Source organism: Podarcis vaucheri (assembly GCF_965113315.1).
Source record: "Podarcis vaucheri genome assembly, contig: SUPER_10_unloc_1, whole genome shotgun sequence".
In the NCBI taxonomy this organism is placed as follows: Eukaryota; Metazoa; Chordata; class Lepidosauria; order Squamata; family Lacertidae; genus Podarcis; species Podarcis vaucheri.
Genome location: NW_028118809.1, coordinates 1,692,347 through 1,707,180, shown reverse-complemented (window position 1 = coordinate 1,707,180; position 14,834 = coordinate 1,692,347). Strand labels below are relative to the sequence as shown.

Here is a 14,834-nt window from a genome sequence, read left to right as displayed (position 1 = left end):
TTGGCAAACAATTCTCTGTGCTCCCCAGTAATAATTTCTGAATTGTATTTATTTCTAAAAATCATTTCACGCTAAGAGCAGAGAACACTAAAATACAGTCGTTAAAATATAATAAAAAAACCTGTAAGAGCAAGTTTGAGGCAAATGCCTGCATGGGTAAAATTAAGTTTTTACATCATTTCAAAAAGTTTGAGTGTATTCAAGTAGCCCCAGAGTAATGTTCTTACAAGTAAACAAACACTGAATGCTGAACTGGAACATTCAAAAAGGAAAACGAAGGCTTCTTGCACAATCAAATCCTGACTCAGAAGGCAAGATTAGGTCTTCTTACAAAGACATGTGTTCAAACTAGGAACTGTCTACCCCTTTAGAACCCCTGTGCTATGGTCCCAGTCTTCATTTGCCAAGAATCATTTCAAAATTTGCAACTAAATATTTCCAGTGACTATCAAGGAGGCTTGAACAAAAATCTTAGTAACTATAAAAAGTAAAGAAAAAGTCGGTTAAGTTTTTAAACATTGGGAGGTAGCCCTACCACAGAAAAGCTTGCTTTAGCTACAGCTCCTCCACCCAGAATGCACAGGGTTGCCTACCTGCAAAGGTCACAATGGTAGTTAGGGAGAGAGTATGGATAACTCTTAGTGAGGGAAAGGGACTAAGCGAGGAGCCTCCAGTGTCACCAAGTAGAGGAGCTTTGCTGTTCCCTGGAGGGTAAGATTAGCATTTGGAAGGGAAAACGGTCAAGGATGCAATCATTTTCCTTTTAAAGCCAATAACTTCATTTCTGAGATGTCCAGGTATAATACATATATATTTGACGCGGAGAGCAGGAGGATCAAAGAATTGACTACATAGACCCGTGATATGTCTTAAGATCCTTTATGGAATGATGTGGGAGAATCTGATGTACAGCTGACCTCCCACATCAATCCACAGGAGTGGTTTGTTGGAACATAAACACAGCTGCTGCTTTTTTTGCAGTGACAGCAGAAAGCAGCATTTGATCTGTTCATTTTGTGTCCCTGTTGATTCTACAAGGAGACGTTGGACTGGAAGTGACTGAATGGGGAACATGTATTCTATTCTTCCTAAAAGAAGGATTTCACTGAGAGTAATGATGGCAGAGTCCCTAGTATTTCCTATTTGAAATTTGCTTTCTTCACAGAGGCTATCTAAGTCTAGCGTATGGTCTTTAGAGGGGTGCCCTAGTTTGGCTGCAGGGACGCGGGTGGCACTGTGGTCTAAACCACTGAGCCTTAGGCTTGCCAATCAAAAGGTCGGTGGTTTGAATCCCTGTGACGGGGTGAGCTCCCGTTGCTCGGTCCCAGCTCCTGCCAACCTAGCAGTTCAAAAGCACATCAAAGTGAAAGTAGATAAATAGGTACTGCTCCGGCGGGAAGGTAAATGGTGTTTCCATGCGCTGCTCTGCTTCGCCAGAAGCAGCTTAGTCATGCTGGCCACATGACGCAGAAATACTGTCTGTGGACAAACGTCAGCTCCCTCGGCCAGTAAAGCGAGATGAAAGCCGCAACCCCAGAGTCGTTTGTGACTGGACTTAACTATCAGGGGTCCCTTTACCTTTACCTTTACCTAGTTTGGCTGAGAAGAAGAAAACAAGTTTAATTTAAAAGCAGTGATGGATTTATACCATGTTTCTCTCATAACTGTAACTGGCCCATGATAGCTTATCATTTATAGCATCTATCAGTGATATTGCTGCTGGTCTATTACAGCCAGGTTTCAATGGATTGGCAGAATTTATAAAAACCAGGCATGAGATGCTACCTAAACTGTTGTCTGAATTATTCTAAGCAGAATGCCCTGGAACCTATTTTCTATTCCTAAACTCAACTGTAGCCCATTTGAAACAGTAATAGCTTGTCTCTGTTCACCCCAATGAAATGATAGTAGCAGAGAGAAAATAGGAGGTAGAAAGAAAAACTGCTTTCCTTTGAAGAGAGAACGCAGCTAAGGATAAGCTGGAAGAGCTTGAGAAATGGCAGGATCAGTAAAACATGCCTGGGACATCCTTGGCTTTCACCGGTTTTGTATAACTATTGTTGCTGTTGTTTAGTCGTTTAGTCTAAAGCATGTACAGTGGTACCTTGGGTTAATAACTTAATTCATTCTGGAGGTCTGTTCTTAACCTGAAACTGTTCTTAACCTGAGCTACCACTTTGGCTAATGGGGCCTCCCACTGCCGCCGTGCGATTTCTGTTCTCATCATGAAGTAAAGTTCTTAACCCGAGGTAGTATTTCTGGGTTAGCGGAGTCTGTAACCTGAAGCAACTGTAACCTGAAGCATCTGTAACCTGAGGTACCACTGTAATAACAATCTACCTATCATAAAGTGCACTTTTAAATTTTTGGCTGTATGTGTAGCCTCTCTGCACCTTTCAGTTATTCAATCTTTCTCAGTTTGCAGGATTACTGCAAAGCAGTGAAGCAACAATGACAGGATGAACCGGCTTCATATAGAAAGAAAACCGTTCCTGGTACCTATAAACGAAGAGGCCAAACATGAAGGAGAAAATCGTTAGTGTTTGCAAATCATTTTTGTTTTGTCTTACTAATTACAGCAAAAAATTGATTTTAAGTTAGTAAGTAAAAAAACGGATTTCAAGATTTTTACATAGCTAGGGAATCAATGGATCAAAGTGCTCCAAATTAATATTTTTAGAGAAGACCCCCAAATAGGGTGACATGACCTTACACACTGCTTCTTTGCGGTAACAATTCATAAGCACCAATACAAATCTGATTCCTTTCCCATCTGTGGTAGCCACTGACGCTCTTCCCCTGCTGGGTTCTTGCTGTCCATTGTGGCAACCTAAGATCAGGACTTCCCCAAGGTCATCCAGTGAGTTTGTGAGCCAGAAGCATTAGGAAACATGGTCTTCCAAATCCAAACTCAAGTCAGTTCTGTTGACCTATATATATAGATTAAAGTTTTTTATTTAATAGTAAATCAAGAAAGCTTTATGTCCCAACTTCCTGTGAAATGGGTTTCCACAGAGGTGATTGGGGAGCCCAAATCTATGCATGTTTACTCCAAAGCAAGTTTTGCTGACTCCTGTACTCCCAGGTAATAGGTAATAATAATAGTAAATAATAATAATAATAATAATAATAATAATAATAATAATAATAATAATAATTTTATTTATACCCCACCCTCCCTAGCCAAGACGGGCGGCTAACACCCGATATAAAACAATTGATCAAAATACAACTTAAAAAACAAGATTAAAATACAACATTAATGCATTAAGATGCAGCCTCCTTTCAGTGGAAACTCAAACCAAAAACTTTTTGGGGGATAAAAATGTCAAGTCTTCACCAAGGCTAACTATCCAGACTGGTCCTACATGGGCCAGAAAAAAGCCAGGGAAGTCCCCAAATAGGAGTTCCATCACAGAAGGAGAAAGGAATAATAATAATAATATAATAATAATAATAATAATAATAATAATAATAATAATAATAATAATATATTTATACCCCACCCATCTCGCTGGGCTTTCCCAGCCACTCTGGGCGGCTTTCAATGAAATATTAAAATACGGTAATGCATCAAACATTAAAAGCTTCCCTAAACAGGGCTGCCTTCAGATGTCTTCTAAAAGTCTGGTAGTTGTTGTTCTCTTTGACATCTGGTGGGAGGGCATTCCACAGGGCGGGTGCCACTACCGAGAATGCCCTCTGCCTGCTTCCCTGTAACTTGGCTTCTCGCAGTGAGGGAACCGCCAGAAGGCCCTCGGCGTTGGACCTCAGTGTCTGGGCTGAACGATGGAGGTGGAGATGCTCCTTCAGGTATACTGGACCGAGGCCGTTTAGGGCTTTAAAGGCCAGCACCAACACTTTGAATTGTGCTTGGAAACGTACTGGGAGCCAATGTAGGTCTTTCAAGACCGGTGTTATGTGGTAAGTACGCATAGGATTTTGTCCCCTTCATAAGAGCACATCTGAGTGAGCGAGTGGTTGCCCACTGTTAGAAATAGGATTCATGGATGAGATATTACCGTTTCATGTAAAGGAAATCTTAGGTTCTTACGTTAATCATGTACGCTCAACAGAGAATCACAGTCGATACTGGTTCTCTGACGCATGAAACTCCATGATGCACAACTTTGTCATCTTGCTCCCAGCTGCTGCTCCTGGGCACCAGTTTCAAAACCAGAAGGCCATTGTGTTGTTATTATCACCCACAAAACTCTGAAGTAAGGGCACAAAGCATCACCCTCATTCTGATATGGCTTCATGTTGCCAGGGTGATAATGTCAGAAGCCAAGCTTCGGACATTATCACCCTGGCAACATGAAGCCATATCAGAGTGAGGGTGATAGGCCTGCCCTCTGAAGGTTTAGGTTTGTTTGCTTTTTTAAAAATATACCATATTTTTCGCTCTATAAGACACACCAGACCATAAGACGCACCTAGTTTTTGGAGGAGGGAAACAAGAAAAAAAATATTCTGAATCCTAGAAGCCAGACCAGCAAGAGGGATTGCTGTGCAGTGAAAGCAGAAATCCCTCTTGCTGTTCTGACTTCTGGGATAGCTGCGCAGCCGGCATTCGCTCCATAAGACGCACACACATTTCCCCTTACTTTTTAGGAGGGAAAAAGTGAGTCTTATAGAGCAAAAAATACGGTATATATTTGAGGTAAAAATGTGGCATTTGCCAGCAGTCCTATAACGCAATTACTGCTCACCCCAAATTTTGCCCTTCCAGCACTGCTGCCTCTCAAACAGTCTGTACCTTTAAAAGCACATTTAGATGCGCACCTCATGTAACATGTGTTAAAGATTTTAGGAAGATACTCAGAGATCTTTAAAAAGCTATAGTCTTTGTTGAAGGTGCAGCTGTGTCTGTTGGTTTGTGATCTTAAGTAATCTTACTTCCCGGTAGTGTATTCTTTCTGTTTGTTAGGAGGAATCTTACCGATGGGCTACTGTAAAAGATCCCATGTTCAGTGGTGCAGGCACATATTAACGCAGTATTATTATGTCGCATAAATAAAACACTGCTCTAGCTACCTCATGGATTGTTTCTGAGGTTTCCTGTTATTCTGTTCTTATTGTCCCTCTAACAGGATTGGCAAAGCCTGAACTCCCATCTCAAAAATTCCTGAAAATCGCTTTAGACAATTGCCTTCCTGTAGTTTCGTGCCACCAGGGACTGTTTCCTGGTATGTCTCCAGCAACTTTGTGTTCAAGAAATGTATGGGGAATTGGGTCAGAAAGGTTGATTCGTGCTTTGAGTGTATTCTGACAGGAAATCCAAACAAAAATAATATGGGTATTTGAAGGAAAATTGGACAGGGGCGCCAATTATAGGGGGTGGAAGGGGCTTCAGCCCCCTCAATATTTCTGGTCAGGGGGCCAAGGGCCCCCCAAATAATGAAGGGGCCGCTAACCCTCACCACTGGCTGACTCGCCAAGTGGGGCCAGTTGAGGCGGGAGGCGCAGATGGCGATTTTCACTCTCTGTGCTCCCCACCACTGACCCATTCCCCAGCTTGCTGCCGCTGGGAGAGTGCTGGTGATGTCAGGCCCCCTCAATGTGTGGGGCAAGTTGGCTTCGCTGCTCCCCAAAGTAAAACACCTTGAATTCATTGGGGCTTCTTAGCAGGTTAGTATGCATAGGGCCCCAGGATGTTAGCTTGGAGGTGCAGCTGAAATAACTGGGGGTGGGGGTGGGTGCATTTCTTGTCTACGTGTGCAAGGATTGTTAATTCAGGATGATAATCCCCCAAACGATCTTGGCATCAACTCCGGATTCAGCTCACGTGGAATCTTCCTCATTGTAATGGCATGTAAAGAGAGGGGGAAAAACTCAATAAAGCCTCATTCTGTGTGGGCAGAGACTTAAGAGTATATGTGGGCAGAGTTTTAAGAGCAAGCCCTAAGGCCTGGGTGTTAAAGGGCTTATTGCCATTACTTTTGGCTAACTTTACTGGAGAATAAATGGGTTGAGTGTTGTAATAAACTGGCTGTGCGTTACAGTGGCATTTGCACAGTGTTCAAAATTCTAGTTTGATTTTATTTAATTTGATGTTCTTCCCTCTTAAAACGTGAGCATGTTTTCAGTGCGGACTGATGTATGTTTCTTCAGCTATGGCATGTAACTTTTTTACGATAGGTCTCGTGTAGGGTTACCAGACGCCCCTGTTTCCCGGGGACAGTCCATGTATTTACAAATCAGTCCCCTGACAAAATCCTTCTATTTAGTAGGAAGTTTAAAAGTGTCCCCAGATTCATTGGAAAAAAATCTGGTAACCTTAGTCTGGTGGCACCAGCACCTGGTGTGGGATAACCAGTCTCATATAACCAACATGTTTAAGGCTAATTAATGCATGAAGGGGTTAATGCCATAGAGAAAGCTGTCCTGCCAGGCTTAGCTAGGTCACTGTGGAAGGAAGGTAATTAAGCCTTTGTTTCCCTTCCATTTACCTGTGAAGCTCAGCGTCTAAAGAGGTTGGAGCTGGTTGCTCCAAATTCAGACCACACAGCTCTAACAACCCTTTATTGTATTCCTATACCAATAATTTAGGAACTTCCCACCACTTTAACTAAATTTTATTGCCTGTGTTTTCTGGATGATGTATTGAAAACACACGAATCTGACATTTGGAGAGTTTGTAAGTACACCATTTTTAGCTCACCAAATGTGTGGTCTTTTTTTTCTATGCTAGGGGAAGAGGGAAACTTTTTGAAGGAACTTTGTTGTTGTTGTTTTGTCGTTTAGTTGTGTCCGACTCTTCGTGACCCCATGGACCAACGCTGGACCATAAAGAAGGCTGATCACCGAAGAATTGATGCTTTTGAATTATGGTGCTGGAGGAGACTCTTGAGAGTCCCATGGACTGCAAGAAGATCAAACCTATCCATTCCTAAGGAAATCAGCCCTGAGTGCTCACTGGAAGGACAGATCCTGAAGCTGAGGCTCCAATACTTTGGCCACCTCATGAGAAGAGAAGACTCCCTGGAAAAGACCCTGATGTTGGGAAAGATGGAGGACACAAGGAGAAGGGGACGACAGAGGACGAGATGGTTGGATAGTGTTCTCGAAGCTACCAGCATGAGTTTGACTTAACTGCGGGAGGCAGTGGAAGACAGGAGTGCCTGGTGTGCTCTGGTCCATGGGGTCACGAAGAGTCGGACACGACTAAACGACTAAACAACAACAGCAAAGTTCCTTCAAAAAGGGCACATTTTAAAGGTTTTATAACTTAGATTTCTACTCTTTACTTTGCTGCATATTTTGTGATTTTAATTTTCTGCTGGGGCTCAGCCACCAAAGAGTACTTGCCCCAAACCTGGCTTTTTGCTGATTTTGTTCTTTGATGTGGCATACCACCTTGATATATTTTTATGTAGGTGCAGATGATAAAGATGTAAATAAGGGAAAGGGATAAAAATAAATAAATAACTTGATGCTGAAATTCTATGCTAAATTGTTCTCTCTCATCCTGGGATTAATTTTTAGCTCTCTCTTATGTCAGCACAGCTTATAAATGGCAAAGGTGTATGTGAATGGGATCTACAAAAGAAGCTTTGTATTGACTGTATAACCAATTTTGTATTTTTCTTGTTTATTTTGGTAATGTGATATTTTCTTTATACTTTTAGAGCTGACCCCGAGGACTGTGGAAGAGTTGCCTCCTCCCCCCAAAATAGACAAATACAAACTTGCAAGATTTTTAACAGAGAAGGCCATCAGGGTATATGCGACTAGAAATAGTTTTTTATCCAAAGTATTTATTGGTTGTACTTTATTATTAGCATGCGTATAACAAATTTGCTTCAATAAATATGGTAGCGTGGATTCTGAAAGAGGAAGAAAGCAGAATGCATCCAACAAACAAAAAAAGGAAGATTCTAAAAAAAATCAATTGCTTGAAACTCAAAAGCACACTTAGCAGCAGTTTGCAAATAATATTTCCCAATTTTTCAGTTTACATCTGGAGACATAACCTCCCCGTCCCTGAGAGTCAAGAAAAAGTGTGAAAAAGAGATTCTCTGTTCAATGTTCTGGACTCATTCCACTTTTGCCTCTGGTGAACAGGTTTTGCAGGTTGGTCAAACCCTGCTGCAGCTGTTTGTCCAGAGGTAGAAACTGGAGAACAGAAATATCTGCCTGCAGATCAGGAGACTTGACGTCTGCCTCTCAAACCACTTTCAGGCAGTGTTAAAAACAGAGATAGGAAATCTAGGAGCTAAATGGCACCTTAAACCTAGGTTATGGGTGCAACAATGGAATGTCTAGGTGCGCTTTGTATATACAGTGGTGCCTCGGTTCTTGTAATCTGTTCTGGAAGATCGTTCGGCTTCTGAAATGTTTGAAAACCGAGGCGCGGCCTCCCATTGGTTGCAAGAGCTTCTTGCACTCAGAGAAAGCCACATCACATGTTTAAGTTCCAAAATGGAAGCATTTACATCCGGGTTTTCAGCATTTGAGAACTGAAACGTTCGACAGTGGAGGCGTTCAGGAACTGAGGTACCACTGTGACAAGAATACAAAGCTGAAAACGAACTGCAGCTAAAATATTATGTTCATTTTTCACATGGCCCAGTCCTTCCTCTGCCCACCCCCCCCAATATTCTTAAGAGGGTCTCTTCTCCAGTCTTCAGAAAGTAGCTGGAAGTGGGGAGGCAGAAAAAGGCCCTCCTTTCCTTCCACTCAGCAGTTGTAATCTGAAATCTTAGGCGCAGTCCTGCGCGGAGAGCTCAGAAACTGCTCTTGCTAATGGAATTTCCTGTCACAAAATGTGCCTAGGAAAATAGGAGTTTCGAACAGTGCTTTCAGGTGTCTTCACATTTATTATTTCTCCCTAGCAAGTTGCTATTACGGAGTGATGAGGTAGAGCCTACCAGGTGCAGATCAACTCAGTGGCTTTGGGGCTGCTGTTTCTCACAGCTCTGCCTCAGAGTTCTTCTGAATGGCCTGGACACTTGAGGGCACTGGAATGGTTCAAAGAGCCAGTAGCCACCATTGTGCTCTCCGTGACATTGCCAGGAACGTGTCAGGGCCTAGAGATCTTGGAGGATAGCCTTTCCCAGCATGGCTTGAGCTCTCCTTGACACATCCACCCTCTTGGATAGCACTGTGGAGATGACTGGAATAATAATAATAATAATAATAATAATAATAATAATAATAATAATAATTTATTTATACCCCACCCATCTGGCTGAGTTTCCCCAGCCACTCTGGGCGGCTTCCAATCAAATGTTAAAAACAATACAGCATTAAATATTAAAAGCTTCCCTAAACAGGGCTGCCTTCAGATGTCATTTAAAGAGAAGATAGCTGCTTATTTCCTTCACATCTGAAGGGAGGGTGTTCCACAGGGTGGGCGCCACTACCGAGAAGGCCCTCTGCCTGGTTCCCTATAACCTCACTTATCGCAGTGAGGGAACCGCCAGAAGGCCCTCGGCGTTGGACCTCAGTGTCTGGGCTGAACGATGGAGGTGGAGATGCTCCTTCAGGTATACTGGACCGAGGCTGTTTAGGGCTTTAAAGGTCAGCACCAACCCTTTGAATTCTGCTCGGAAACAATGAAGGGGAAGTAAGCTTGGACAGTGATGTTCCTATTGATGGGCCCAGAATCCTAACCTGCAGTTTTGTGGGACTCTTCTTGCTACTCCCAAGTTTGTATGAATTACTGGACGTGGTTGTGCCGCTGCCACAATGGAGAGGACCTTATCCAAGCTAGGAGAGACATAGGCTACGGGGTACATTAGATTCTTTTGTGCATGTGTTGGAAGCTGTACAGTCATACCTTGGAAGCCGAATGCCTTGCCAGTCGAAAGTTTTGGCTTCTGAATGTCACAATCCCGGAAGTGATTGTTCCGGTTTGCGAATGTTCTTTGGGATCTGAATGTCCGACAGGGCTTCCTCGACTTCTGATTGGCTGCAGGAGCTTCCTGCAGCCAATCAGAAGACGCACCTTGGTTCACAAACAATTTGGAAGTCGAACGGACTTCCGGAACGGATTCTGTTTGACTTCTGAGGTACCACTGTAGTTGCACCGATGGCTACAGTACAGAAAAGCTTCAGGGCCTGGCATTCCTGCTATTGCCAAGCATTTGAAAACATGAGGCTCTGCCTTTTCTACAGCTGACAAAGGGAGAAAGATCTCTGTTAAACGTGCAACTCCTGCTCAAAGGATAATCCAGCATCCATAGGATTGCATCATGGGGATTTTCCTCACTCCTTTTGATGTACAGTGGTACCCCTGGATGCAAATGGGATCTGTTCTGGAGCCCCGTTTGCATCCTGAAGCGAACGTAACACGTGACTGCGTGTGCGCGGGTTGCGTTTCGCCACTTCCATGCATGCGCGTGATGTCATTTTGAGCGTCTGCACATGCATTATGCAGTGAGGCCTCCAACAGCTGTCCAAGGAGGTGGATGCCAAATTGCTAAAAAAAAAAGTATAGGGATGCTAAATTGCTAAAAAATGAAACTGTGGGAGCTGTCCATCAGAGATCTCATCCATCTTGTCTGCTCTGAGCCTGAAAGGCATTTGCCTGTGATTTCAGGAAAAGAGAATTTTTACAATCTGCGGACCTTATCCGGTAATCCGTTCAGCTTTAAGGAAGAGAGGCTGGGTAGAGAGAAAGCACACCGTTAAAGGCGACATTCCGGACCACAAAGAGGAAGGGAATGACGCTGAACGCGTTGCCAAATCTGGTAAGAGCCCTTCAAATGTAATTAACCCTTTCGAATACTCCCCCCTGCTTTTTATCTGTGTAGAAATTGGCATAAAAATATGAGAAATAAACGTGCAAGTTTATATTTTCCTGATTTGACCTTTAGGGAAAAAAGTTATTGTGGGTACCTTGGTAGTTCATAATGGTTTAACTTAATTATCATGGGGAAAGGGAGAATGCTTTGCATTCTTTTGCATATTTCTTTCTTTCTCACAGACAAGAGTTGCCAGTCTTCAAGTTTCCCATAGCCATACTTTTTTTTCTATTTTAAAAAAAGTTTAGGGGTACTCTCATTTTCCTACTCATATTGAAATACTGCCCCTCAATGAGGCCAAACTTAGATTCACAAAATGTTTAGGGGTCTGCATACCCCTCCATCCCCCCAGGAAAAAAGCACTGCCCATAGCTCTTGGTTTAGCTACTTCAATGTCACAGAATGCTCACAAACATTCTAGCTAGCTAAGGAGAAGGCCCGCTCACGAAATGTTTAAAATCCGCGCAGGTGAAAAAAGAGCCGGTGGACAGGACATACATATATGGATATGCTGTTTGCGGAAAGAAAGAGATTTCAGTTCTTAATTCAGATGAGTTTTGTACTGTGAAACTAGACTTCTCCCATGCTTAATACATGTTGGGGGTCAGTTTGCCTCAACACTACAGTGTAGTAACTATTTCTTGTCAGCATCGCCCTAGAGCCAGTGCACCAACTGGACTCATGCACCTCAACCCCAACTGGGCTAGGCGAGCTGGGTAGCACCGCCAGAGACCTCCTTTCTCACAGGAACAGGTCACGGTGCTGTGGACTCACAGCTTAGAGCTGAGAGCACCGGATTCACTGTCTCAATAATACAGTCGTTGCGCAGCAGAGTTTTGCAGAGTCTTGCAGAGTATAAACCACTCGGAGAGCAGCTCTGTAGAATATCTTCCTTTTATTCTGTAACTACAACTATGATACAAAACTATATACAGAGCTGAATATTCTAGGCATAAATCAATGCTACACTGAGAGTCTGCAGCTGCTCTTAGCAGCAATCTTATCTCTAGGATCTCTAACACTCTCACTCTCTCCGATACACTGACTGACTGACTCTCTCTCACACACAGAGATATGTTGCTGGGCAGAATAAGTAGATAGGCAGGACACGCCTCCTCCTCTCTGGAGAGTCAGCAGAGACCATGAGGAGATTCTTGGGTATGGGAGGGGTGAAATCTCCTCATCTCTCCCATCAAATTTGAAAACCTTCATTTTTACCCCGAGATGAAGAATCACATGGTGGTCAGTCACTCAGTTCAAGGAGAAAGGAAGTTTAGCTAGGGTTGCCATATTTCAAAAAGTGAAAATCTGGACACTAAAATCTCCCCCCACCCATTAGTTTTTGAGCTATTTTTTAAAAAAGTAAATCTGCCCAAAAAACAACAATTCTGACGTGGGTTGCCATATGGGCAGGGGTCAGCAAACTTTTTCAGCAGAATGAGTTGCTAACTGTAAAATGGGATTAATAAACTGGATTAGAAATGGCCACAACTTTATTGATTACAGATATAGGTGGAATTTTGGCTCAGGAATTGGGTAATTAATTAATTTTTAAAAGGTAAGGGAACTCAGTTCCTATGAGTTCCTGCTCAATTTAATTTGCTGCAATCTCCTTGATTTGTCTGAAAACAACACACTGATGATTCCTGTTCTGTTATTTTTCACGGCTCTCTGAAAAGAAAGCAAAACTACTTTGCGTGATGAGGAAGGTCAGATTGCCAATTCAAATGACATCCATGATATAATGGTAAGGTTACAGAGGTAATGAGCGCTCCGGTGAAGCAACCTTTGTGAAATACATATGAGAAATCTGCTCTGGATTTCATTCCCCTGGTTTTCTACACACCTCTCCACCGCTGGGCAAAATATTTTGGCCATGGAGCAAGCTTCGTCCTCAATGGGCTGTTTTTGAGGTTCCGCCTCCTTCAGGCTCCCCCTGAAAGATTTTGCAGTTTCCCCAAACCTTCAAAGCCACCACAGCCATGTGAGATGTAGCAAGGATCGTTTTGTCTGGATGGGTTGACTGGAGCATTTAATCACCTCATTTCCAATTGCATACTGGCAGTCCTCTCATGGGGGACACGGGTGGCGCTGTGGGTTAAACCACAGACCTAGGGCTTGCCGATCAGGAGGTCGGCGGTTCGAATCCCCGCGATGGGGTGAGCTCCCATTGCTTGGTCCCTGCTCCTGCCAACCTAGCAGTTCGAAAGCACATCAAAGTGCAAGTAGATAAATTTTTATGAAATAAATAAATATTGGGTTAATAGGATAGGAGTTTCCTGGTGGAATCATAATGCAGTCTTCTTTGGGCCAGTCTAGGTTGGTAAGAAATGAAGAAACTACCTTTTACTGGACGATAAAAAAGGATGCCGTCGATTATTATAATCTCCACATTGATCAGATGCTGAACCATTATGCAAGAACTGGCTCCTTTACAACTAAAGTAAGTAGTGTAAATAGTGGGTAGGATAACTTGTCATTACAGCAGCGGCTGACTTCTGGTATCAGAACTGTAAAGAAAACAACGTGTGGGATTTTTTGTGCAAGAAAAGCAGTCTTGTAGCCGAATCGGTGCTTTCCATCCCCCACATTGTTTTGGAATTTTAGGAATTCCCAAACATATTATCACCCATTTTGTGAGAAACCACCCCCAACAAAAAAGAATGCTCAGCATTGGTATTGATTAGGGAACACATCCTAATTGTGTGAGCTTTGATTTTTTACACTTATTACTGATCAATACCACTTACAAGATACTGTCTCCCCGCTGTCCCCCGTGCTTGTGGGGCTGGTGGTGGGGAGAAGCGCTGCTTTCCCCCACCGCCAGCCTCCAAACCAGGTCGGGGAATAGCGGGATGGCGGCGCTCCGCCTCCCCGCTGTCCCCCGAGCTTGTGGGGCTGGTGGTGGGGAAAGCAGCGCCTCTCCCCACCGCCAGCCTCCAAACCAGGTTGGGGAACAGTGGGATGGCGGCGCTCCGCCTCCCCGCTGTCCCCCAAGCTTGTGGGGCTGGTGGTGGGGAGAAGCACTGCTTTCCCCCACCGTCAGCCTCCAAACCAGGTCGGGTTTGGAGGCTGCTGTCCGCAAGCCTTGGGAGCCCGGCAGGAACTCCCACCCGGCTCCCAAGGCTTGCGGATATCTGCCTGAAGCCCTGGGAGCGCTGCGCAGTGCTCCCCGGGCTTCGGGCTGCAGGCTGCTATCTGCAAGCCTTCAGAGCGCGGTGGGCACTCCCACAGTGCTCCGAAGGCTTGCGGATAGCTTCCTGAAGCCTGGAGAGCGAGAGGGGTCGGTGTGCTCCGACCCCTCTCGCTCTCCAGGCTTCAGTGAAAGCCTGCATTCACTCCATAGGACGCACACACATTTCCCCTTCATTTTTGGAAGGGAAAAAGTGTGTCCTATAGAGCGAAAAATACGGTAAAAAGCAGCTGCTGAGAACCTCTGCTTTCATCTTGTTTAGAAGGATTGTATTGTTCCACCCAGAGTGCAAGCTGTCACTTGTCAGCTTCCACCTCCTTCCTGATTTTCTCCAACGCTTGCCACCTTTTCCTTGCAGAATTTTATATGCATAAGGTATCTACTGTTAACCGGCCCTTTGCAATGGGCGAGTGCCTTGGTCTAATTCAGGGGTCAGCAAGCATTTTTTGGAGGGGGCTGGTTCACCGTCCCCCAGACCTGCGAGCGGCAGAGGATGTTGGCGGTGGTGGAGGGATGAGTAATCTGAAAGGGCTGGCTGGCTCCGGAAAGGCGCTCCCCAAAATGGCGCTCAGCCAGCTCATCCCAGCCCCCTTCCTCCACTACGCAGGTGAAATATACTCAGAGTCCTGTAGTGATTTCATGCTCTTTATTGCAGCTTGTAAAACAGTGATTGAATTGCCCCCCAAACCTCAGGCTTTTATATACATTATTTACACAATGAGTCCCATCTGATTGGCTGATTCTGCTTCCCTCCTGGAGCCTGATTGGTCTTTTCCTGTGGGCCAATCAGTTGTTGCATTCTACGATCCTACCAGCCTAATAGGGTGATTAACTTCCTCCTGGAGTCTGATTGGTCTTTTCCTGCAAGCCAATCAGTTGTTGCATTCTAG

General features: G+C 44.2%; 1 protein-coding gene across 3 annotated transcripts in view; it reads left to right on the top strand.

The window, feature by feature from the left end:
• The first annotated feature begins 618 nt into the window (after positions 1-618).
• Positions 619-14,834, top strand: part of TTLL8 (tubulin tyrosine ligase like 8) — a 41,891-nt gene continuing 27,675 nt past the window's right edge. For 2 of the 3 annotated variants that reach the window (XM_082242455.1, XM_082242457.1), the window contains exons 1-7: positions 619-711; positions 2,419-2,535; positions 5,094-5,189; positions 7,632-7,723; positions 10,547-10,697; positions 12,431-12,498; positions 13,066-13,194. In XM_082242455.1, the coding sequence (XP_082098581.1) occupies positions 2,460-2,535; positions 5,094-5,189; positions 7,632-7,723; positions 10,547-10,697; positions 12,431-12,498; positions 13,066-13,194 (612 nt within the window). In that variant the 5' untranslated portion in view covers positions 619-711; positions 2,419-2,459. Of the gene's footprint in view, positions 798-2,418; positions 2,536-5,093; positions 5,190-7,631; positions 7,724-10,546; positions 10,698-12,430; positions 12,499-13,065; positions 13,195-14,834 lie in introns of all 3 variants that reach the window. The other variant, XM_082242456.1, reaches the window with a different exon arrangement.